At 28.9% G+C, this 27301-nt stretch overlaps 1 protein-coding gene across 1 annotated transcript in view; it reads left to right on the top strand.

Annotated features, from left to right (window-relative positions):
* Nucleotides 1-8194, top strand: part of NANS (N-acetylneuraminic acid synthase) — a 29422-nt gene extending 21228 nt beyond the window's left edge. The window contains exon 7 of the mRNA XM_016068433.4: nucleotides 3454-8194. Within this exon, the coding sequence (XP_015923919.1) occupies nucleotides 3454-3639 (186 nt within the window). The 3' untranslated portion in view covers nucleotides 3640-8194. The remainder of the gene's footprint in view (nucleotides 1-3453) is intronic.
* The last annotated feature ends 19107 nt before the right edge of the window (nucleotides 8195-27301 follow it).

Below are 27301 nucleotides of genomic sequence, written 5' to 3' on the forward strand. Positions count from 1 at the left end.
ACTGATAAGCAAGACAATACCTCTCTTCTAATTTAAAAGTATTACAAAAATAAACTCTTCTGCATTAGCTACTCAAATGTATGTATGCTAATTATCACAATATGGGTTTAAGTTTGTATACAGATGGAAAAAAATTATAATCTTTTTCATTAATATTAAAAGTTACTTTAAATTACAAATTTAATAATCTAGAGGGGAAAAAATAGGACTTTGCTTATACTTCCTGAAGTATATTCAAATTAACAATTAAGGGTATATTTTTAGTGATTTTACCTCAAAATTGTGTAAACTGAAATCGTAACTCACTTGATAAACTTCAATGAAATAATTATATTTTTATGACACCGTCTAATATCTAAAGTATTTGTTTGAGGCTGTTTTTCACCAGATTACATAATTATTTGTCATTTTTCTTCACAGCGTAATGATTCAGATTTTTTCCCTTACACACTCTTAATTGTTAATAAGATAACTTTTGTTTCTAAATTTGAATTAAACTGATGCAATTAACAATATCATTTAGGAATAAGGGAAGAATACAAAATGTGCTTTATACACTTTTATTGTAATTATTACTTATTTTTTGGCAAGTTAAGCCAATTTCATGGCTCTGGCCCACTCCAGACAGTAATGGGAATGCTTTACTTTTTTATTGATTGAGTTACAATTTTAAAATTGTCTAAAGGAGGTATTTATCAATATCTCAATATTCTAAAGTTTGTTTTACAAATAGTTATCAAAAGCAAATCCACCAAATTTAATATTTCACTCCAAAAATCTAGTGCTTTGTTTGTTATATCTTCTTTTAAAGGATTCTATTAAAAAAAGACTGAAAGATGAACATTTAACATTACTTTTCAGAATTGAAACATAGCAATTGAAACCAAACTTGAACTATTTTTGGAGAAATGTTGTTGTAATTCATTTTATAACCATAAAGTATTTGTATTGATTATATTTTTTTCAAAAATTTATATTAAATTTTATTGTTTTGTAATAATGCATTAATATTTGCATAATCTTTTTAAAATTTTTGGAATAAATTTTATTTGTATGACAAATTTTTTACATTTTGGTTTTGGCCAGTTGTAATAAAAGTAATGTAAAAAGTATCTCAAAGTTATGTTTATCTAAAGATGCAATCTCTCAATGCAGTTTTTTAAAGCAAATATATATAATTTTTGCTATTTAGTTTAATGATGGTCGTTAAAAATTTTGAGTTGTAAGGTATTCAATTTTTGATTCCTTTTTAAACTGTGCACCCAACTTTGAATTGCAAAATCTAAATTTTGAATGAAATTAGTCAAATAATTATTGAGAAATGAAAATTGAAACATAACATGTTCCTTAACTGGTATTACTCACAAACTAATGGATCAATTTAGTTCAAATTTAATATTTTTTTGAAACTAAAAAGTTTTAATTCATATTAAAAGATGTATATTTTTTCCATTGAAATTTTGTTTATTACCATAAAATATCAATGAAGCTTCACCCAAATTTTGATGAAAATCACTGCAATGTGGGGGTTGGGGATAAATGAGAGCAAAGAAATAATGCAAAATTTTTTTAAAAAAAAATCGAACATATATAATAAAGCAGAAAAATTACTCAATTTACTTAAATATAAAACAAATGAAAGTTGAATTAGATTATTAAAATAAAATTTTATTATTTTAAATGACTTGCCTTTCTCCCCACTCTTCTTTTTCAAATTATTGCGATTTCATCGTCAAAAGCAATGACCAAGAGAGAATCAGATAGACATTGCGATATGGTCTTTTTTAACCATGTGAATATGAGTAACAACGTTTGACTTTTAAATTGCTTGAATTCGAATCTAATGAAATGTTCGAATTGGTGGGATTTGAATCGTGATAAGTGATTATTAAATTGTGTGGACACTCTTGTTTATTTAAAAAACACCATCAGGAAAATCTCTGAATTTCCATGGGTGTGTTCACGTATGGCTCACACACATTCGTCCATATGGATAAGTGCGCCTATTTTGAGGTGGATGGGGGCTTATTCGGTTTTGATCGCTGGTCAATATTAGTGGTTGGGACGTAATCAAATCTAATTCGGCATTATACAGTAGGGAACCGATTATCCGGAACGATCGGGACCATCGCTATTCCGGATAACTGATTTTTCCGGTTTTCTGAATCGCTACAAAAAGCCGTTTTTTTATTATTAAACCCAACTAAAAAAAAAAATATTTGGAAATAATCTTAAAAAGAAAAAAAATGATGAAGTAATACACTAATAATTATTTCCAAAATGATGGTAAGGTAAATATCTTAAAAAAAGAAAGAAAAATACTAAAATCTTAAGAAGAAATAATTTTTTTTTAAAAGTCGCGGGAAAATTTATCGAATTTCGTTCCGGTTTTTTGGTTTCCCCGTTTTCTGACTTCCGGATAATGAGTTCTGTACTGTATGTATTATTAAATTACATTAAATGGTAAAAAATAATAAACTATATATTAAATTCATTTCATATGTAGAATTATGTTTTTGACGAGCTTTATAACTGTGTGTAAAATTATTTAGAAATTTGGCGAGAAGTAAAATTAATATTAAGTGTTCCAAAATTTCAACCATTCTTCCAACTTAGCTATTAGGACTATGTTTTGCAGATTGTGGCAACATCCTTTTTTTAGGGGCTGGGATAGCCTGGTTGGTAGGGCACTGGGCCCATGTCCAAGAGGTCGTGGTTTTGACCTGTTGGGTCAAATAGTCCACAATGTTCCCATAACAAATCATACCTCTGGGGGTACTGATCCAGGAGTTTCTTTGTCCTCTGGATTGGTTAAAAATTACAAGGCTACGGAGTTGAACATTAGTTGTCGTATACCCAAGAAATTGGGTCAGCTGTTCAACAACGGTTATAAAATTAAAATAAAACACCCCTTTTTTATTGGTCAACTCAAATTTTTCTAAAAATAAATAAAAAAATTTTTCTGCGAAAACATGTTTTTGTATCTAATATAGCTTAAAATATTGCCTGCACAAATCAGGTAGCATATTTAAGGTTAGACCCACAAACCATTTGGCTTTTATCTTGTTATGTGAAAAATTGAATCTGTAGATCAAAAGTTATCAAGTTGCTCTGTTATTACTTTTATTTTTTATGCAATGTCGATATATTTTATATGTGTTTGCATATTATGAAGAAACAATGCTTTTTTAAAGCTATTGATGTCATTCCTTTTTCTTTTTGCTGAATAAATCGTAGGTAAACTGTTTTTTGGTTTATTCAAATGCATTGTATTTATTTTGCTTCTCACAGAAAGAATAGGCAGTTTATAATATATGAATTATTAAAAGTAATGTGAAATATGTTTTAATTCAATGGATTAAGATAATAGCTTCTGTTTTAAGTGTTTTATCTGTGATATTTTTAAATTAAAATTATTAGCTGTTTTTTTCAATTATAATTTTTATTGTTCAGTTGGGTAAAACCATTGTTACTACAAAGCATCTTAAAAGTGGAACCATTCTGGAAGAGGATATGATTGAAGTTAAAGTTGCGAGCAATAAAGGTTATGATCCCATTAACTTTTATGACTTGATAGGGAAAGAACTAAAACAAGATATGTCAGAAGAACAAACTATTATGCCTGATGACCTTATATAATAGTTTCTGTGATTATTTTTGCTGGAAAAGGGCCAGGTGCTTTGTTCAGTGGTGCCAATTTCAATATATTGCATTTGATTTGAATATTTTTTAAACCTTGTAAGAATTATTATAAGCTCAATCAAGAACATGCATGACAGATGCTTTTTTTTAATTCAGATTTTAATTTTTTGTTATAGTACTTAATTTTATTTTTTATCAAACACATTTTTAATGGGATAAGATTTGCCATGTAGTGTGGTTGCTAACTATTAGCAAAATTTTAAATTAATTTTAGCAGTGCTATGTTATTAAGCAAATAACAAGAGCAATGAAAAATTATCAACAGTTTTTACGAGCTATTTCTATTTATCTAATATTTTACCTTCGAATGATCTTTCATTGTATATTAATTATATAAGTTTTCTTTTAAACTTTAGGTAGTAATATTGTTAGAAAGGTATTTTTTTAAAACTTATATGCATTTGTTTAAATTTTTTAATTAAATGGCAAATTGTTTTAAAATCAAAAGCTTAAAAATCCATATGAAATAATTTTGATATTTTTACGCTGTGCAAGTATTAACTTTTCAATGCGAGAACTAAACTGATATTATTAATATTTTAATTTAAGGTTCAAATACTCTAAAATGGGGTGAATCATTGTAATTTGTAATTTCCAAAGCATGATATTTATATAAAAGGATCTTTTTCTATGAATATCTAGGTTAGAGTCGGAAGTCTCATATTAAGGCAAAACGAAAGGGATACCTTATATTTTTTTAAATTTCTCACTGTTTTTCAAATTATTGATCTGAATATTTAATGCAACTTGTGTTTGTTTTTTGAAACATTTAAAAGAAAACTGGAAATTAATAATAATGTAAAGCTATAAATAAGAATACACTTTAAAAGCAAGTATTGTTATAAAAGTACATTTTTGTCGAACATACTTATTTCCATATAAAATAATTATCAAATTTAAAAAAAATTAGATTATGAGATTAATTTTGAGTAATACAGTGTAATTTAATACAATGCACTCCCGATTATCTGGGTTTATGACCTTGATGGGTCGCACGGACAATAAAAAAGCACGGATAATTTGAAAACTCCTTTTTTTAAAGAAAAAATCAACATCAGTACAATAAATATAAAAATCACATTTGCATGCTGTATAACATCAAACTATGAATTTTCCTTTTAACATTTATTGCTTAAAAGAATGTGAAATGCATCTTTGCTTCTGCTGTTCGTTCACCTGTTGCCGTATATTGACACATATTTTACGAACCACAGCAATGTCACCATAATCAAGTAATTGTTCTCCCATATAATCTAATAAAATTTCCACAGATTGTAGAGCAGCAGAATGAAAAATAGTATTTCCCTCATTTGCTACATCTTCTGCATCAATACTATCATCACTATTTAATTTAACAAGACAGTTAGTAGCAATGTCATCATCTGTCAAATACTGGAAGCCAGGCTCACATGCATCACTTTGAAAGCGATCTTCTAAATTTTCTTCATCAAGAATTTCGTGACCTTCGATTTCTTTTGCTTGTTCAAGAATACTGTTATCATATTCTTGAATATCTGAAGAAGATTGTTCATCAAGTGGTATGATCTTTCTCCATGATCGTGACCGCGGAGACAATTTTACCTTCTACCATGCTGCTGATATTCCATATACTGCATCCAATAAGGAATATTGCTTCCAAAAATTTGGTAGTGTTCTAACTTCATGAATCAAATTTTTCAAAAGTTCAGATCTGTAGAGCCATTTCATTGCTGAAATTACACCTTGATCCATAGGCTGTATCGCTGCTGTAACATTTGGAGGGGGAAATTTACCGGTAATCAATAAGTTATCAGAAGCTAGCAAACTTTCATTTGGATGTGAAGAGGCATTGTCTAAAAGCAATACTGCCTTTTGGGATAAGCCTTTTGCTTGTAAGTGTTTCCTGACTTCAAGAACAAAATGTATATGGAAGCATCGGACAAAAATGTCCCTTGTCATCCATGCCTCCTTTTGATTGAAATAAACTGTAGGTAATTTTTTGATTCTGTACCCTTAAGCGAGTGGGGGTTCTTAGCCTTTCCGATCATTACGAGTTTCATTTTATGGCTCTCTAAAGCATTTCTACAGCACATGATGGTAATGCGCTCTTTGGACAATTTGTGGCCTGGAACTGACTTTACTGCCCTTGAAGCAAGTGTTTTTGTTGGGAGACATTTCCAATACAATCCTGTCTCATCGGTATTATAAATTTGATCGAGAATCACGTTTTCTTCATCAATAAATTCTTTAAATTTCACACAAAACAATTCTGCAGCAGTCACATCCACACTTAGACGTTCCCCTTCAACATTTAACTGCCGAATTTTATAGCGTTGCTTGAATCGAGTGAGCCAACTAGATGAAGCATTTAAAATCTCCTTCTAATCCTAGTGCTTCATGAAAAAATCTCACTTTTTCGGAACACATGGCACCCAAAATAGGTATACCTTCTGCTTTTTATTGATTGAACCACTGTAAAGCAGAATCTAGATCTTTGTATGTTGACGTTTTCAAACTTTTCTGTTTCGAAAGTGCAAATTCGTCATTACAATCTCTCATGAAGGTAATGAGTTTTTCTTCGTTCTTTTTTATATTGTGTACAGTTTATACTCCAATTTCATAATCCTTTGCTAATTTGCTAGCTGATTCTCTAGTATCAAGTTTTTGAAGGATTTCTAATTTTTGTTTAACATTTAGAACATTTCACTTTCATTTCACACCATTCATTTTTACTAGTAAGGAATTTTACGCTACTAACTGACGGTAAACAAGACGCACATACTAAACGAACACATGTAAAAATGAGAGAGGACAGCTGAACAACATTCCGATCCCTCTCATCTCCTTCAACCCTACCACGTCAAACAGGTTTCATAGCTTTTGATTTGACCTCTATGCGCTTCACAATACTATTGTAGCGATTATTATCAATAAAAACATTCATTCTGCTTAGTTTCATATCCTGTTAATAGATGTCATGTCGTGACTATACTGCAAAACTGATTTGACAAGATTCTACATCAACAAGATTCAATATAGATTTTACATGCATGATAATCTTGAAAATGTTTCTCTATAAATGTTTTTGTGACTGTGGAATGAGCATGGATAATCCGCACACTGGATAATCCGCACACCCGATAATCCGCACACGGATAATCGTGAGTGTACTGTATATATATTAAATTAAATATTCATACTTATTGGGAAATGTTTTTGTCTTTGTTGTAAGTTTCATTCTGATTCATCCCATTCATTCTATTGTTTCATGCTATTGTTTCATTCTATTGTATTGATTGTTCATTCTATTCAACAGTATCACATTAGTTTTTTATTTGCCATTTACGAAATATTTTCAAGTCAAGTATCAATTATTTTGGCTGTAGCACTACATGTAAATAACAGTTTATGGCTTTCAAATATTAAAAAGAAATTCTAATATATTAAATGGCCAAGAAACTTTTTCACTATTTAGCTGTAAATTAAGCAATTTCCTTTCATTCCAGACCCAACTTTAAATCTTTCACATTTTAATAAAGTTTTTAAGTTATTAATAATATTTAAATCATATTATTATAATAATATTTAAATCACATTATTAATAATATTTAAATCATATTTTACATAATCACTTAATTGTTGAGATATTACTTATCAAAAGTGAACAAGTTCATGCTAAGAATTTTCAAGAATATCTTCATCAAAACCCAAAGAATAGTTATGCTACTGGATTTTAAAGATTAAATTACAAAGTTAGGCAAAAGAAAAAACATTTTGAATTTTGCAAAATTAAATTTTCTAGATAAATTTTTATAATTCATATTTTTTTTTTAATTATTTTTTATTTTTGACTTGCTTACTTTGATTAGAATAAATTTAATTTGATTTTATAAGAATGATATTGTATGTAGAATAATTATATTTCGCCAGTCTAGTCATGTGTTTGTTGTTAGCTATTATATCATAATTTATTATTTATTTTAATAAAGCAATAATTTGATAATCTGTAATTTCATTTGAGAAGCTGGATCCCTGGTAGCCGAATCCCTCTAGTACGTCAGTGAGCGCAAGTAAGAGAAATTGCTTAGACTAATTTTTTTAAAAATCTGTTAACTATTTTCTAATAAAAATTAAAGGAGAGAACACTATAAAGAACAATAAGTAACGATATTTTTTCTTTTAGTTACTTGATTACATGCTTAACTGTAAAAAGATTTATTCCATTTTATATTTCTAGCATCAATTTCAAAATTTATACAACACCGGATCTGTATTTATAATTTTTTAGGACCTTTTTTTTCAAAATTTTCTGTATGTATGTTAGCATAAGCTGGAGTTTTGCAATAATCTTTATTTGACTGTATTGCTGTCAAATTTGGTTTTATGAAGATAGTGCTGCATATTCACTCCATAAATTCTGCTACCAGGGCTGTATCTCTATTGAGATTGAGTTCCAATTGTGGCTTTGTTTTTAACAGGTATATGTGTATATTTAATAAATATATTAACTATTTTTTTTAGTGTTTTCTTGAGTTTCTTTTTACTCAGAATTGCATATTTTATGAAATATTGGAATAAATTTATAATATTTATAAAAATTTCATTTGAAACTGGTTTCCTATAAAAGAATAGGTGTCATATTTCCTTAGACTCTCACATATAATATATCAAGAAATAGGTATGGAAAATTTAAAAAAACAAATTATTAAATCACAAGACTCTTAAAACAGTTCATGTTGTTTGCACTGCTATTAAATTTGTAATTTCACTGGGACAGACTATGTAGATATTCTTTTTAGCAAGAAAAATAATAGGAAGGACAGCATGGAAATAAAACTTTTATGATAGTAACAGTTAGGGTAAAAAGAAAAAAAAGTGTTTGTCAAACTAGTTAGTTTTATTTGTGGACAGGATAACTTACTTTATCTACCACTGATTACTTTAAAATATAAAATTACTCGAGTAGTGTCTAGAACAATAGTATAATTTAGATAAATTACAATTAAAGTAAAAGCAACAATAAATAGAATATTACATTAGATATACCAATGTATTTGCAGTCACTTTTTATTTTTTCCCTAATTTCATTAATTATGGAAATTTCATTTCCCTAATTGCATTAATTTTTATTTATAGCAATTAATAATAGGAAAAATGAAATGTTCTTTCAGAAAACTGAGCTTAAGGGCCATTCTCATTGCATGTGAAAAATTCATAAATACGAATTTTGAGATGTCAACAAGAACCGGATAGGAAATTTTTTTGAGAGTCTGGTTCTAATTCTCATCTCTGAATTAGCATACGCGACTTTTTCATATGCAGTGAGAGTGATCCATCGAAAACAGTGCCTAAAAATATAATTTGTAAAATAAATTATATAAATCCGAAATTCGTGATCTCAACACTCATATACGTTATCTGGTGAGAAAACCGGTTCCGTGTCTAGAGCCTCCCGGTTCCTTCTCTGCTCAGGTGTATGAGAATGTATTACAATGTTTCCCCCTACCTTATTATTTTTCGCATTTAGATTAACAAAAATATATTTTAAACTTTCCATGATACTTACGTTAAGCACTACGCTTAAGGCAATTTTAAGTACCATATAGTTCCCATGCTTAAAATTTTATAATCAGTTTGAAAATCAAGATAGCAACTATGATTATCCACAAGCATACCTAGCGTTGCCATAGATAAGGAGTTCTGCTATTTGCCACCTATAGCCCTTTTTGATAGCCAATTCAAAATAAAATAAATTCAAGTAAATATTTATTCCTGTTTTAAAATTTTCAAGAAGGTGTACAAAAGAGAAATCAGAATTGATCTACATAAAATTATTTTCCATATACATTAAAAATTTATACACATTTTATGTTTTTTTTCGATCCCGTATTGTCAGCAATAAGAAAGTTATTTTTTCAATGCATCGCAATAAGAAAAAAAAGTGTTTTGGATTCTTTTTACTTCAATTCGCGGTACACATTATTTAATACGGAGAATTTAAGCAAACGCAAAAATTTAATAAGCTGTAAAGGGCAAAGTCTTGTAGTATATTCATCTTTTCCTATTTAAAGGCAGCAGAAATTCGATACATACTGCTTGGAATCATTCCGTTATTTCAAGAAAAATGGATTCCAAAAATTCAAAATAATAATGACCATAAAAATGCCTTTAATGGATGAGAAAGTTTATACTAATTTTGATTTACTGAGGTAAAATTTTTATTGTCTAACAGCAACTCATACGAAAATTTCTTATTTTATTTTATTTATTTTTTTAAGCGGGGAAAAAATCAAGCCAAAATTTATTGGTGATCGAAATGGGCTGCAGGTGGCGTAGAGCAGAACTCTTTTCCTATGACAACACTTCACATGCTTCTCCATTAGCGTGTGGAAAGTCATAGAGGAAGGAAGTACGTTAGTTTCTCTCTTGATTTTCATATAGATTAAAATCTTTTAACTTGAAAAACTATATGGAACTGAAAACTACATTAAACATAGTTCTAAATAAAAGTATCACGGAAATTTTGGAAAATATTTTTATTAAGTAAAAAGGAAAAATATTAAGAAAAGGGAAAATATCGTAGTACATTCCTATATAACTGAAAAGAGGAGGAGAGGGAAGGGAGAAGGGCTAAAGGCATGATACCGGTCTCTCCCCAGATGGCGTATTCAAGTGTTGCGATCGCGAATACAAGGAGACCGTATTATTTATTTTTCTCACCTTTATGCGCTCTGCATTGATCGTTATTTTGTCTAAGATCGAGCTTTATTTTAATGTGTAAAGCATTTTTTGCATAGAAACTCAACACGAAAATAAAATATTGAAAGAATAATTGATTACTGTGATAAAAATTTTCATGCGTTAGGTTTTTCAATATATATATATAATATGATGTCTGTAAAAATACTAGGAAAGTTTTTCTGATCAGAAACAACAAGCGAGATGATCACCTAGAACCTCAGAAGATAAGTATAATGTTACATGATGGTAATTCGTAGAATGAAATGTCACTTCATGTAATCGAATCTGCAAATCATGCTAAGTGAATGGCAGAGGAAAGATTTTATTAAAGAAAATTAACGTATTTTCTTGCTTGCATATAAGTTTTATCTTGATTTCTATCATCAGAAGCAAATAAAGTATTTTATCGTAATTTCTTCATGCGTCAATTGTTAATTTATCAGGATATTGATCGAGAAATTAGCACAGAAGCTGTAAAAATAATATGACTGGTTTTTAGGCTCCCGAAATCTGTTGCTTTTCTTTACTTAATGACATCTCCAAAACCCGTTAAAACAAATAGATTTGCTATTTATGCTGAAAGCAAAACCATGCTTATGCAAAACCATGGATAAATGTTAAACTACAAGATTTGAAGAAAATTTTCCTCTCCTTCATATCTATCGTATCTGGAAGTGGTCTGATGAATGAGTGGTGCTGCCATCTACCCGTGGGGTTCACTCTTTCATCCTAGCGGTGCTCTCCTGTAAAACGAAAGGAGATCCTTCCTGACTTAATTCGCAAGTTCAACGGCTGACGAGCTTAGCCTGTCCAAGTATCAATAGAAACAACAACAAACATATGTGGATGATCCTAGAGACTCATGAGGAGTTAAATAACTTGAGAAGATAGTTGTTGTGAATTAAACTGTGAAAGGAGTTGTCAAATTAAATTTAGAATAAAATAATATTCTCACAAAGTATGAAAATGAGAATACATTTATTTAACAAATTATTGTCGAAGATTGAATAATACTCTCTTGCTATTATTTCAGGAAAAAAATTGTTTTCGCAATTCGTTCGTTTATTATATGTTTTGATTCTATAGCAATGATTACTCTAAATAAAAATGTATAGAAATTAATGTATTATTTGAAGGAAAAAAAACATATAATTAAAAAAAAAAAAAAAATTATTTTAAGAAATTCAATAATTTGAGAGTTGATTACCGGGTACTAAAAATCTTACAACCAGGTTTTAAACAGATTTTAATTTTTAAACATTTATCATTAATTTTCAAACTCATTTCCATCAGTGAATTTACAAAGCTACAGGGTGATGGAAAACTGCAATGTGTCTTGAATTTTTAAAATAGTTACAGATTTTACGAGAGTCTCAAATAGACAAAATTCTGCAAAATACGAATTGTTATAAGAGTGGAGATTCCGAACAATATAAATCAATCGGAAAGTTAGTTTTCTTAGTTATTTTAGTTTTAGTTATTTAATTTGATTTGTTTTGTATTCCTAGTTTTTTGCTAAACATATTTTTTTTCGTTTTGTTCTCGGCAGCAAATATGTACTCAGCAATAAAATTATGTTAAATATGTTCTCGAGTCGTGATGTCATTTTTAAACATACTTATCATGAATAAAACACGAAAAAAGTTACAGAGATGGACATACTATAGTTTCGGTTTTTTAAAAAGGAACCTTCTTCAGTGTGTTAGCATAAAGTGACAGTAGAAAATTTACTAGACATACCCGTTATAATAAATAAAGTAAAAAAATGTAAGATCTTGCAGCAATAAATACAAGATTTTGCACAAGCTTGAACAAGTTAATAAAAGAAGGTAGATGAGAAGCAAATATGAGGCAGTTGAGTGCCAGTTTTTCCAACTTGTGGTTTTCTCTCAACACCCCCACGCCGGTCTCTTATCTACCTTCTTTTATTATTTTGTTCAAGCTTGTTCCTCTTCCCCAATTGGGGCTAAACTTCTTTTTTTGTTGTTGTTTCACATTACAATGTGTTTTTCTCCTTACTATTCTACTGTTATTTTGCTTACTCACTAAGGAATGTTCTTGTTTATAAAATCGAAATAATAGTTCTTCCATTGTTGTACCTTTATTTTTGCTTTATTTGTACATAGCAAAGTATACCATGTCCTCATTTGGATACACTTTTTCATGTCGTTTTCTTCTTATTGTTTGTTTTTGTTACCATTATTTTAGGACATTTTAATGTATTGGCTAAAAATGATTTTATGCTATGGTATTGTAGGGTATCTACCACAACAAAATTACAACTACAATTCACTAGTATATAAGACATGTTAACTCGACTCTATGTCGGGGTACCTTTTCATAGAAGACGGTTGACATGGTTGATCACTACTATACCCACATTGGTGACCTTCGGACGTGATGTGAACACGCCTACCTTGGCAGTAACACCCACTTCGATATGAACACGCTTACCTAGACAGTAACGCCTACTACAATGGATGATCCACATTGAACAGTTGACTTGCTACTTGTGACTGCGACTTTATCCACCTCGTCGCACTTTTGCTACTCAGACTCGTCTCGATCACGCACAACGTAGGCTTGCATACTTGTGATTACTCGACTGCTAACGGCAACACAGGAGCGACTACGACCGTGAAGTTAATACACCTCTCACATTCAGCACTCAAAAAAAATACGGTGATCTTAATATAGCTCTCCCGGCTTCTCACAAAACAGCAATGAATTAACTAGTGGTATCTGTTCATCGAATTCTATCACATATATAATTCTGGTGGGGGAGTACTGTAGGGTATCTACCACAACAAAATTACAACTACAATTCACTAGTATATAAGACATGTTAACTCGACTCTATGTCGTGGTATCTTTTCATAGATGACGGTTGACATGGTCGATCACTACTATACCCACAGTATTTTTTTTTTCTTTTGCTTCCGTGTAAATGCTTTTCTCTTGTATTTACGTATATTACTTTTAAATGTATGTCACTGTTTCAAAACATAATAAGAATATATATTAATATTTAATTTTATTGCTTTATTAAAAAACACAAACGAGTTCTAAATGTGTAGTTCAATAAAGTTTACCTTCCATCAATGCAAATTAGTTTAGAGGAAACGCCGGGAAAATCCAGGTTCTTAAGGTTTTTTTCCCGCTAAGAAACTTCGAGAATAAAATTGTTTAAATTTTCTTTTAAATGATAAAAAAGCCCTCCAGCGAAAAAAAAGAAAAGAAAATATGAAAAGTTATATTTTAGAGAAATATTAAAACCACGTTTTATCCGAATTGGTGTGATAAATCGGGTTTTATCAAACTTTCTGATTGGTGCAAAGCTGGATTTATATCAAAATAAAGAAAAAGAAAAGAAGGACTTTCTTTTTCAACGGAAATATTTACAAATAGCATTGAGTGTATGTGAAATTGTGTGTGTAAATAATATGCTTAATCTATTTTTGTACTTTTTTAATGAAATTTTATATATATATATACACATATATGGCAGTACTTTTACTTTCGTTACTTGTAACGCCGGTACAAGTAAAAAGTACGTACTTTTACTTGTACTTCGTTACTTTTTAAATTTAGTACTTTTACTTGTACTTTCGTTACTTTTTTAGGGAAAATGTACAAGTATTTGTAACGGAAATATCGAATGAAATCGTTACTTTTTTCTAAAACTCGGTAAGCTTTCTAAAAAAAAAAAAAAAAAAAAAAAAAAAAAAAAAAAATATATATATATATATATATATATATATATATATTTTGCTTTTGCTATATATATATATATATTTTGCAAAAGCATATATATATAATGCTTTTGAAATGCAATTATTTTGCAAAATGAATAAAAATATTAATTAGCATGTTATTTTCATTCATTTCCGAGTTTTATGCATTTGTTTAATAAATTTTAAATTAAAAATTTTGGATTTTGTTATTACGTTTTTCAATTTTCTTTTTGAACTCACTAATAAGACATTTTTGTCTTAATACATTTTTACTAAATACCTTTTTACCTAGTACATTTTTTACTAAAATTATGTTTATATCCGACCTTGTCAAACAACGCCCAGTCAAATCTCTAAGAACTTCAGAACTATTTGTGCTATTGAAAACTATTATAATTACTATTTTAACTCTTAAAAACTCGAAGGTATTAATTTAGCCGCTGATACTAAAATTCGTTCACAAATTTTAATTATTCCGTTAGGCAGAAATGTTCGGAAAATGATTTTCTCGCATGACTTCAGCATTAGCCATTGTTACAAATAAAACTGTAGACTGTTCTGTTTCAATTTATACTGCACATTCAATTATTTTTTACTAGCTCAAAGATCACAAAGCTATCTGAAACCCCGTGTTTGCTTTGTTTATGTTTGTGCTTTTGAAACGTGTTTATATAGAGTAAAACAATTTTAAATCAATCCTAATTTAAATAAATAAAAATGAGAAACTAAAAATTAAAATTAATAGATAAAATTTCTTTTTCGTGCAAATCCATAAAATGTTTGATACTAAGATTATATTTGATTTTAAAATTATATTCTACGATTATATTATAAAATTATATTATAATATTCTTCCGAATTTAAAAATAAATTAATCTCCACAACTTTCAAAATTAAAAATAATTAAATAAATAACAACAATTTTGCAATAACATTAAAGAACATAAGAATATTATTCAATAAAATTTTAGGTTACTTTGAATTTTCGATTTCTAGAAATGTACTTTTAAATCGTTACTTTTTTTGTTTAGTACTTGTACTTTTACTTGTACTTTTTACTCGTTACTTTTCAAAATAAGAACTTTTTACTTTTTACTCGTTACTTTTTATAAAAATACTTGTACTTTTACTCGTTACTTTTTAAAAGTAACGTTGCCATATATGTATATACATATATATACAGTACAGAACCCGTTATCCGGAAATCAGAAAACCGAAAAACCGGAACGATATTCGATAAATTTTCCCGCCAGTTAAAAAAATTTTTTTTTTTTCCCGCATAAGATTTTAGGATTTTTCTTTCTTTTTTGAAAGATGTTTACCTTACCATCATTTTGGAAATAATCATTAGTATATTAGTTCATCGTTTTTTCTTCTTTTTAAGATTATTTCCAAAAAAAAATTTTTTTTAGTAGGGTTTAACAATAAAAAAAACGGCTGTTTGTAGCGATTCAGAAAACCGGAAAAATCAGTTATCCGGAATAGCGATGGTCCCAATCGTTCCGGATAATCGGTTCCCTACTGTATATGTAATTTTTAAAATGAAGAGGCATTTGGAACAATATTTCTTAAAAATAGAACATACAAAATACAACTTATTAAAATCTCAGCTGGAATTGGAATGTTTCTTACATATTAAATTTGAAAAAAACAGCTCACTTTCTTTTTGGAACATAAATTAAAAAATTAATGTACTACTTGAATCTGCATTTTGTTCCCTCTGTTACCAATGTTCAAAAATGTTTATTTAAAAAAATATATGTTTAACGACATAGAAACGATCGAATTTTTAGTACTTACATTATGTTACCAACATTTAGTATTTATTATTTTTCTACATTATCATTTTTATAATTATAAAAGATAAAAATATTTCCCCTTTGGTACTATTTATGGAAACTTTTAAAATTTTTATTAAACCTTCTATCTTATATTTGAAGTTAATATTTCTAAAATGTTGCATAATACATATATGCACTCTAGTCAAATTTCGATTGTGAATCACTAAAATTGCTTTTTGTTAAAATATATGGTGAAATAAACCTATATAAATGGTTGGTAATAGAGTGCAAAAAATAACAGAGGTGATGGTTAGCAATAGAGTTAAATTTTGAAAGTACTTGCATTACTAATTACTAAATTTTAGTCACACAAATATTGATTTATTGATTAAATTTATTTAATATGCAATGAAATACAAAATTAAAATTCCACAAATTAAAGTTTAAAGAATTTTTCCTCACATTATTATATAATATTAAGCTTCAAATTAAAAAAACAACAAAATTTTTGAAGTTAACAATATAAACAATTAAGTTAACAAATTAAAGTTTACAATATTACAATTACAAAACAAAAATCGATAAAGCTAATTTTTAACTTAATACAATTGTGAGGAGAGTAGATAATGACAATGTCTACCTTTATCTATGAAAAGGTACCCCACCATAGATTCGAGTTAACATGTATTATATACTAGTGAATGGGAATTTTATTTTTGTAGTAGTAGAAACATTACAGTACTCCCCCACCAGAATTATATCTATGATAGAATTCGATGAACGGATACCACTAGTTGATTCATTGCTATTTCGTGAGGAGCCGGGAGAGCTGTATTAAGATCACCGTACTTTTTGAGTGCTGATCGTGAGAGCTGGATTAAGTTCTCGGTCGTGGTCGTTCCTGTGTTGCCTTTAGCAGTCGAGTGTATATGTTATTCGTTGTGTGTAATCGAGTCTGTGTAGCAACGGCGCTAAGAGGTAGATAATGACTCAATCACAGGTAGCAAGATAACTGTTCAATGTGGCTCATCCATCGAAGTAGGCGAAGTAGCGTGAGCGTTACTGTCAAGGTAAACATGTGCACATCACGTCCGATGGTCATCAATGTGGGGATAGTAGTTATCGGCAATGTCAACCTTTATCTAAAAAAAGGTACCCCACCATAGATTCGAGTTAAGATGTCTTATATACTAGTGAATTGGAATTATATTTTTGTAGTCGTAGAAACACTACAATGTTTCATTGGAATGATCTTGGTAATAAAGGAGAAGAGTAACAGAAGGGGAAGATTAAACTGCAAGTTAATTTACTTTAACTGGTTCCACCTGAAAGAAAAAAAATCTATACCTAACTTAAAAGCATAATTTGATGTTACTATTCTTAAACTGTATAAAACATCTGGGCACCTGAGGCCGGTTGTGGCCCTTTTCCCATTTATCTTTAGCTTGATGTTTGAGGTGCTTCGATGAGGTTGTGAAATGCAAATGAAGTAAAGGAGTATTCATGTGGATCATTGAGGTTCTGACTGTGTAATTATATGCAGTAGGGTGATAGGACTATATTGTAAAAGTATGAACTTTAACTAAGCTGATATGATGAAGATGAGGTTATGTATATGCTATTGATCTCGGGAATATGCATCACTGCAATAGTATGTTGCTATTGGTCTGTTGTTCTTGTCTTCAGTTAAATTTTCAAATAGGAATATTTCATTGAAATTTACTGTAGAGAAAGAGGTGGCTTTTTCGTAGAATTTGTTATTTAATTTTGCTATATGTTTGTCTACTGCATCTATTTTGAGGTCATGGTGTATGATGTTACTATTCAAAAATCAAAAGAATATTAAAGCAATAAATATATAACAATTTTGCTGGTAACAGAAAGGAAAGTTATTAATACATCCTCACCTTGTTAATGTTTTATATTCTTAGAATACAGCAAATATATTGACCTTTTTTAAGTTGTCTGTCTTATCTAAAAACAGTAACCCAGAGATTCGTTGGCCCCATTTTTGCTAACTCAACGGTTAGTACAACACTTATGGTAACTGAGTGGAAAAATCCTGGAATAACATTCAAATGTTTGATTTTTACACAAAAGTAATGTTAAAATGTTATATTAGATAAGCTGTGCTACATAGTACATACAAGACGATTTTCAAACTATACAAATTAAAATTGTTTTCAATTAACAGTTGGATTAATTACAGTTAAACAAAAGAAAAAGAAGGTTGGAACATAGCAATTCATTTGTATATGAAGTGTTGAAAAGATACTACACTGGCATTATTTTTAAAATACAAATTTCTACGCATTTACATTTACTGAAGACATGCTGCAAATTAATTTGAATACTTAATAATATTAATTGAAATTTTATTTCAGTAATTAAAATTACTTAGTCATGGAACATGAAATGCGCACGTTTTTGTAAATGAATCTCATCCTACTAGCTTTTTAATTTTCACACATTAAGTATGTTATCGAATAGTTTCTCAAACAGTATCTATTTAAATGTTCATTTATATAGATACTGTTTATCTTCTAGCTTTTCTACAACATGTCTACTAGCCTTTCAATTCTACTAACACGTCTACTAGTTTTTCTACTTTTTACACATTAAGAATGTTGTTATAGAATACTTTCTGAAACAGTACCTATAAAAAAGACCCACATACCTACCAGTTTTTCAATTTTTCACATATTAAATAGTTTGACTTACATTTTCTAAATCAAGCACTCCACTGTTTTATGATTTCATATATTATACTCGCCTGCTGTTGATCTATATTTCTAATTCAAACAACAAATTTTCAACAAGTCGGAAAAAAATTTTCTAAATCGAATAGAACCGGGTATCCGATTATGTCCAACTGAAAATGTCTCGGCTTTATTCAACATAGTTATGAAACTGAAAAAAAAGGATATTATGTTTTTGAAATCTGTTTTAACAATTTAAACCAATAGCAAAAAAGATAACCTAATAAGATGGTGAGCTTACCTAAAATTAATCTTGAAGCAATTAAGAACAACATAATTTATTTTGCAGGTTAAAAATCACATCTTTTTTATTCGAATTTTTGAAATAGCAAAGATGACAAACATGTAGTCTATTCTGTTTTTTTTTATTCGTCTCCGAAGAGCATGGAGTTAGTCTGCAACGGGCTTCATGGGATTTCTGATAAATGGCAGCAGGGCGATGCTGAGCCACCTATTTGGTTTTTGTCCATTTTTCCTCTATGTAGCACTCATTTAGTATGTTTTATATTATTAATAAATCATGAAGATGAGTTATCTTCATATAATAAATGTTTCATCATGTCTTATAAATGCTTTCTTTTCTTATTAATGCTTTTTACAAAACGTTGTCTTCCTTCGTTATTCGTTTCCTTCATTGTCTTACAAATGCTTCTATCTTATAAATTTTAAAGACTTATTTTCTGCTAAATGCTACGTTATATCTTATAATTGATTTTTTTCTAATGAATACTTCGATATGTCTTTCACATCAATGGTTCGTAATATCTTTTAAATACTTTTTTTTTAAATAAATGTTTCGTTATGACTTATACCTGCTTATTTCCTGTTAAATGCTTTGTTACATCCCATAAAAGATCCTTTTATCTTACAAATGAGTCGTAACTGTTCTTTTTTTACTTCATTAAGTCTTATAAAGTCGTTAATACTTATAAATGCTTGTTTTTTGTTAAATGATACGTTATGTCCTTGTTTTTTATAAATACTTCGTTCATAAGAAAATTAAAAGAATTTTCTTATAAAAAAGCTTTGTTATGTCTTTTAAACGGTATTTTATTCTTATAAATTTTTTTCTTCTGTGTCTAATAAGCGCTATGTCTTCGCCATGTCTAATAAACGCCACAAATTAACATTGAAAATAATGTTACTTCCTTTAACTAACTATTACTGCTGTTATTTTTAGTGCGTTTCATTCCTAGTGTTTATTATAAGATATAAAGTCATTGGTCTACCATTAATAATTACTTTTACACGAGAAAAAATAAATAAATTGCGATGTGAGAAACAATCATTGAACGAGAGAAACGATTTCGTTATCAAAAAAGCTCGCTTGCTTCAATCAAGGATATATACCTCAAAGGAAAAAAAAAAAAACGATCCCTTATTTTACCTCTTATTACAGCGTTGAATGCGTGTTACGATTTTCCTATAAACACATCGCTTATAAGAAAATTCCAATTTTGTTTTTCTTATAAATGCTTCATTATGTTTTATGAACGATAGTTTATTCTTATAAATTTTTCTCTAGTATGTCTAATAAACGCGATGTCTTCGACTATGTCTATTAAACTCTATAAATTAACGTTAAAAGCAATATTACTTCTCTAAACTAACTATTCCTAGCGTTTATTTTTAGTGCGTTTCATTCCTTGTGTTCACTGTGAGATATAAAGTCATTGGCCTGCCATTAATAATTACGTATACTCGAGAAGAAATAAATAACTTGAGATGTGAGAAACAATCATTGAGCGAAAGAAATGATTTTGTTATCAAAAGAGCTCATTCGCTTCAATCAAGAATATATACCTCAAGAAGAAAAAAACGTTCCCTCATTCTACCTCTTATTACAGAGTTGAATGTGTGTTACGATTCATCGAAATAAGAATCCATTCGAATTTTACTCTGATGACAGCTTTAACAGACAAAAGAGAATCATTTGTCACTTGAGATGGGAGGCTTGTTTCAGATGATGAGTTACACTATAGATTAGGAAGCAGATTTGGAGAAAGGAAGGCAATTTTTCACATCCAATTCTATCGAAAGACCAAAAATGGATACTCAGTTCCAGGTCTAGAGCCTTCAATCATATCCTAAAAGTTTTATCAATACTTCGTCAGATTTAAAAAGCTTCCTGAAAATGGATATTTTATTCGGTTTAGATCTTGAATTCAGAACTTGACCACTTTCTACAAGTATTCTTCATTATAAAATCAAATTTATTTCTTTCGTGTTTCATTCACCTTTAAGTTGATATGTGTAATTCTACTTGGAATAAAACATATTTGAAATATCGTGTATTACACTGGGGAACAGATTTTTTTGATCTATAAGATTTTTTTAAACAGATCTTAGATATTTTCGCATAGTTGATTTCAAATCTGCAATCGGTTTTTCTCTCCAAGCTACAGTTTATCTAAATGATATTTTTAATTCATTTTTTTGTCGCTGAAAGGTACAAGTTTTAAAACATTATATACAAGAGAAAGTAATAATAATAATTTACTGCAGGAATATTGCGGCAAACTTCTAGGACAGTTAGTGTACATCATCAGGATTAAAATGGCATAGGAATTCATGCCCGATAGCTAATTTACAATCCAGCGGCTTTTAACGAATCGTTCTCTTTTTTGGAGATTTTAATCTTGGTTGTAGTTCGATCCAATTATAATACAAGCTTCGATTTTTTAAAAAAAAACTGTTACTAGAACTAATACAAAGTCAAGAATCAAGATTTTTTTCTGTAAAAATATGTTAAACACGGTAGCGGTTCATAAAACGCTGATTGATTGAAAAATAACTACCCGGAAATGTCATTATACGCCTCTAGGGGTTCTCTCCTATTATGTACTGTTTCTTCGTGTGCTTCTGAACAGATCATAAAAGGGATGCATCCCAAGCTACGTTTGATGACATTTCCGAGCATGGATTCCTATGTCATTTAATTCTTGATGATGTATCCTAACTCTCCAAGAAGTTTGCTTCAACATTTACGTGACTCCTTCATAGATATAACGTTTGTAAAGTTTTTTTAGCGTTTTCAATTTCGACAAAAAATGGACTAAAACATTAATAAATAATATATAGCTTTAGGAGCCAAACTAATTTCGGGTGTGAAATCCCCACACCAAAATAAGGTAAGATGAAGTAGTTTGATTTTTGAGTTTTTATAAAATTATTTTAGCTAATGCTGGTAGATTCTACACTTACATAATTTTCTACAAGCTTAGACTAACTTCCAAAAGTTTCACAACGAGTAAAGAGTTATTGTAGAATAATTTGTACTAAACTTGTTACAATGTTATTTATAATTTTTCCTTTATTATAATTTTTCCTGTTTGTTATTTATAATTTTATAATTGTTATTTATAATTTTTCCTTTTTAATACAAGTTGACAATCCATAATCAATGTTCCTAGAATCCGTGTTAAAATCAAGTCAAAAAAGTATAAAAATATTGCAAATATGTATTTAAACAAGGATAAAACAAAATCGCCACCGATACCATAAATATTACTATTAAGGAACGCGGGGTACTGAAAACACACACCAAAATTTGTTTTATTGCTGTAAAATACAGAGGAGTTGAGAGGCAAAAAACCTATCCATATGTTATCTGTCATTTTTTATGTTTTATTCAATAGAAAAGGAGATCAATAATTAGATAATGTTTTTCAAAATGCACTGTTAATAAAATAATGAGTCCAAAAAATTGTTAATTATCTTTGCAATTTTCGGACAACTTTTGCTAACTTCAAAATTCTTTGAAAGAAATAAATAAATAAATTAGGCATAAAAAATGCAGTTTTTGGGATATAAATTATTTTACAGCATAATTGTTTTGCTTAGCCTACCAAATAATAATAACGTATCAGCAATTTTTTGTACATCTTCCGGTAACTCTAAAATTGTTGAAAATAAATGAATAAATAAATTAGGTACAAACAACACACTTTCTGGGACATAAATTACTTTATTGCATAATTTGTTTTGGGAATTCTGCCAGTAGAAACATGGTAAAAAGTAAATATATGAAGAATGAGTACACTGAAAAGGTTTGTTAGAATTTCAATCTCCAAAGTTTTAGAATCATATTCCAGTAGTATAATTTCTCAACATTTTTAATTTTTTTCAATTTTTTTTAAGATGCACGTTATACAATTTTTTTTAAAAAAAATTACTGTTTCCACTTTACTAGCATTGATGTGGATGAAGCGGCGAGACTACATTTTTGAGATACCGTTTCGAAGTTGAAACATAATAGCGGTACCTTTAACCATATTAATGAATAAATTTTCTACAACATTTGTCTAATGAGCCATGGTAGCTTAGGAGATAGAACACTCATTCTTATGTATTGGCCACCTTTACTTCCCACGCAGACCAGTACCTCGTTGATCAGATGCTAAATGAGTCAACCTTTTAAAATGACAGCTAAGAGTATATTAAGAGCACAACTATTAGTACAACTATACTAAGAGTACAACTATTGCGTAATTTATATTTTTGCGATTTAATATAAAATTAGTTTTTGCTAAGATAATTTGGTATTGTTGATATGAGCTTCAACTATATATTATCTGCTTTAGCAGCAGTTACTTTAAAGATGTAAATGCAAACTTCACTTAGACTAATACGTTGTCGGCGCTGTTCGATGCGTTAAGAAAAAATTATGTTCAATTAATAATACTTTAAATATGTGAGTGCAAACTTCACTAATGCTAATACGTTATCGGTGCTTTTCGATGCGTTAGGAGAAAATAATGTTCAATTAATAATAAATTAATAAAAGTCAAATAATATTAATAAAATAAAAACAAGAAGTAAAATTATTATTAACAAAATAAGTTCTTTTTTGTGTATTCTGCGTTATATTTATACTTTTCGTTATATTTAGTTTCATAATATTTAATTTGAACTTAATAAAAATGTAATATTCAAACTCTTTACCTTCGAAACTCAAAAGAAATTTTTAATAAAAAAATTCTTTTAATAGCATTTAGAAAATGTTTTTTGTATCATTATGTCATTGAAGAATTTCACATTTAATATTCAACTTGAAATATTTATATTTGAAGTTAGTTTTAAATCTAACATTAAGAGACAATTGTCTTTACTAAAATATGTTTAGTAAAGCGCAGGAAGCGCAGGGCAACCTTGACGAAATATCTCACAACTGAGCTCCTAACATCTATCGTCTAATTTCTAGAAATGTCAATAATCTTGAGTTACAAGCAATAATAACTATTTAGGTTAAAAGCCTTGCTTTAAATGTGTTAATAGTTTTTGATGGATAGAAATATATTCTCTTTTTCCTATGGGATTATCACAAGAATCAACTTCTCCTCAGTCCCCCCACAATCACAAAATGTCTCTTCTTGATGTTGTTAAAACAAGAAATTACAGGGGAAGTGATTGAACGATTAGCTTTATTCCGACAGACGAACTCAATCATTTTCTCTATTAACTTTACCATTCTGCTCCAATTGATCCTGAATGATTGAACAAGGTGTATATAAAGATTCTCTGATAACTTTCCGAATGCTTAATCTGTTTCTACCAGTAAAACACCATCATCAAAAGTTCGTCCTTCCTTTTTTAGCTTTTACTTTTATCTGTTAACATCACCAATATATCTGATGATTTGCAAGTAACAGTTTGGCCAATATATATATATTGATTCCCTGCTCTGATTCTCATATATGTTGATTAAATAGAACATGGAAATTTAGTGTTTACGAGTAACATAGTAGAATCTTCTTTTCTAGAGCAGATTGCTTTAATTAAATGCCAAAAATATCATGAATAATTTAATTGGCTTGTATTTTTTAACGGTGAAACTGTAATAAAACTATAAATCGCAGAACTAGGGCTATATTAATAATGCAGAAATATTTTTAAAATTATGCTGTTAGGATACGGCAATTTTTTAATTAAAATTTTAAGGGCTGGTTGCGGATATCTGTGAAAACAACTAAAACAAAAAATTGAAAAATTAAGTACACTTTTCATTTTTTTCCACGCTTTGGCTACAATTATTTATTTATTATAGTGTAGTAAGTTATCTTATATCGACATTTATTACCACAGCAATCATAGTATTTATTAAAAGAGTGAAAAAAGAGAGAAAACAAAGTGAAGTTGGTTCAGAAACTAAGCATCCCTTCAAACTTTGATTTTGTTTTGTAATAATTTAGTCGCAACAGGATACAGTTCTTTCTCGGAGCACTTGGTTTGCTCTTCTTTTATATTGTTATTATGTTTTACCCCATCAGTCGGGATTTACTTTCTTCATGATGTCTTCTTCGATCGAAATCTGTGAAATAGCTTCAATATATCCCCTTTAGAACAATAAATGCTAATGCTTTATAAAGCAATAGCGTCTTCATCATCAAATCAAACAAAAATCTCGTGATTATGATAATTATCAATTAAGTTATTGTGCATTAAAGTTGATGTCTTGTTTACAATATGCCATGTTCGAAGGAACTAAGGGAAAATATCGAAGGAAGGTTGCTGAAATGTTTCTTTGAATCGAAAAAGAAGGTGAACTTGCTAGGGAAAAACTATAAATGCAAGTTTAACTTGTAATTGAGAACATTAGGTTAAAAAATTAAAATTATGTGGACATTCAACAATTATACGGCAATTTTCAAGTATGTCTTTTTCAGCATCGTTGCAAAATTTCCAAAGGCATAACAGTAATTGTAGAATCATATAAAATGGATTGTGCAAGCCTATTCCCGTAGTTGTTTCGAGTAAAATTGTTTCCAATCTATTTCTGAAGTAAATATAGGTCGCAAGGAAAGGTAAAAATATTTCTTAACATGTTGTCCAAGAACAAAATTTTAAAATAAAGTTTTGATTATTGTATCGTATTATTTAAAGTATACATGATGTTTGGTAAATTATTTGGACAATGGAATCGGAAGTATAAATATTAAAAGCCAAAATCATAAGTGGGAGATGACTTTTTGCAACAGAATTAATATTCAGGTCCCTCGCTAAGGATTTCAAATTACTAGCCAGTAAATTATTCAAATATCAAAAGTGTTAGCCAAATTTCAAAATCCTTAGCACAAGGCAACTCTTAAAAATTTTCATGATTAATTTTTTTTCTGCAGAAAACTTTATGTCAAAATGCAAATTTACTATAAATTGAATTATTTAAAAAATGCAAATGAAATCAAAAGTCATTTTACAGTTGAGGAGGAGTAAATGAGAAATAAATAAGGGAGAGGATTAAAAATATCATCTTTTAGGAAAAGAAATAAAAATATGTAGAAGGATAATTTTTTGACAACTTCTTAGACTAAAGCAGTAATATAAGTGACTTTAAGTCTTTTATCTTCTAACAGAAGAATTTTTACTGACTAACTTATTTTTTACTGTCACGAATGTAAAAAAAAAAGGATCACGATAGAAGAAAAGTTAATTGAATCATTTTGCTTTATTCTGTTTTATAGGTTTTTATACTACTCACAGAGATTTTTTTAACATAATTTAGGTGGTAGCTCAACGCGTTCATTGCCAGCCGTGTGGTTATACTGCATCCATTATTGAAACGTGGTTATCAATAAAGATAAAATCAAAGTTACACTTTTCTTATTTTAGTAACCGCTTTAATTTTAAATTTTACTATACGTTTATTTTAATAAACAATATGTTATTGACATGAGAACACATATTTTTTGGAATAACAGTTGGAGGATAATATGCATCTAGATACCACTTAATCTGCTTTATTGACACAAAATTTTCTTCATGAGAGTTTAGTCACGCGATGTCACGTGATACGGCAACTTGCATCTTAATCTATATTTTACGTTTTCGTTTTTTTCTGCCGCTTACGTAATCTCTCTTGTCGCTTACATTATCTGTTATGTTAATATAACTCTATGTTATACTATGTTAATATAACTCTATGTTATACTATGTTAATATAACTCTATGTTATACTATGTAAATATAACTCTAATTAGTTATGAGACATATCTAAAGCAATCGAATAAAAAATACAAGATTTGTTCATACTGATGAAGGGGATATATATTTTCCTTTTCAGTACAAAAAATCGTTCCCCAATACTTTCGCAAAGACACAATTTGTTTCCCCGAATTCACGATTTTATCGCATTTGGCGTGGTGGCCCTGAATATTGGATTCAAAATATTTACTTTTGGCTAAATCAACCCTAAATCATCAAATCAACCACACACACCTGAGTATGTGGAGTGATGATCGCTTTTGGTGGTTATTTTGATTAAGGACTGATTTAAAAGCAATTTTGTGGAGGTTGAATTATGTGATTAAATTTGTCTCTTCAAACTATTGCACAATAATTAACTTACATTTACTTTTTTTTTTATAATAGCTTTGCGTAAACCTGCATCCAATCAACATATGCAATTAATATAAAGAATTCGATTATTGCAAAATATTGTTAACGAATGATTAGTTCACAATATTAATAAATTATTTCTTTGGCTAAAAGTATTTAATGCGTTTTTGTAGTAAAGCAAAATTAAATTGGAATATAAAATCAAATCGAAGATGCAGTTGAAATAGTAACCAAACAAAATGATGAGGTTTAAATTTAACTCAATAGAAAT

This window comes from Parasteatoda tepidariorum, chromosome 11 (genome assembly GCF_982258835.1).
Source record: "Parasteatoda tepidariorum strain Cologne lab strain chromosome 11, Ptep-v5.0, whole genome shotgun sequence".
NCBI lineage: Eukaryota > Metazoa > Arthropoda > Arachnida > Araneae > Theridiidae > Parasteatoda > Parasteatoda tepidariorum.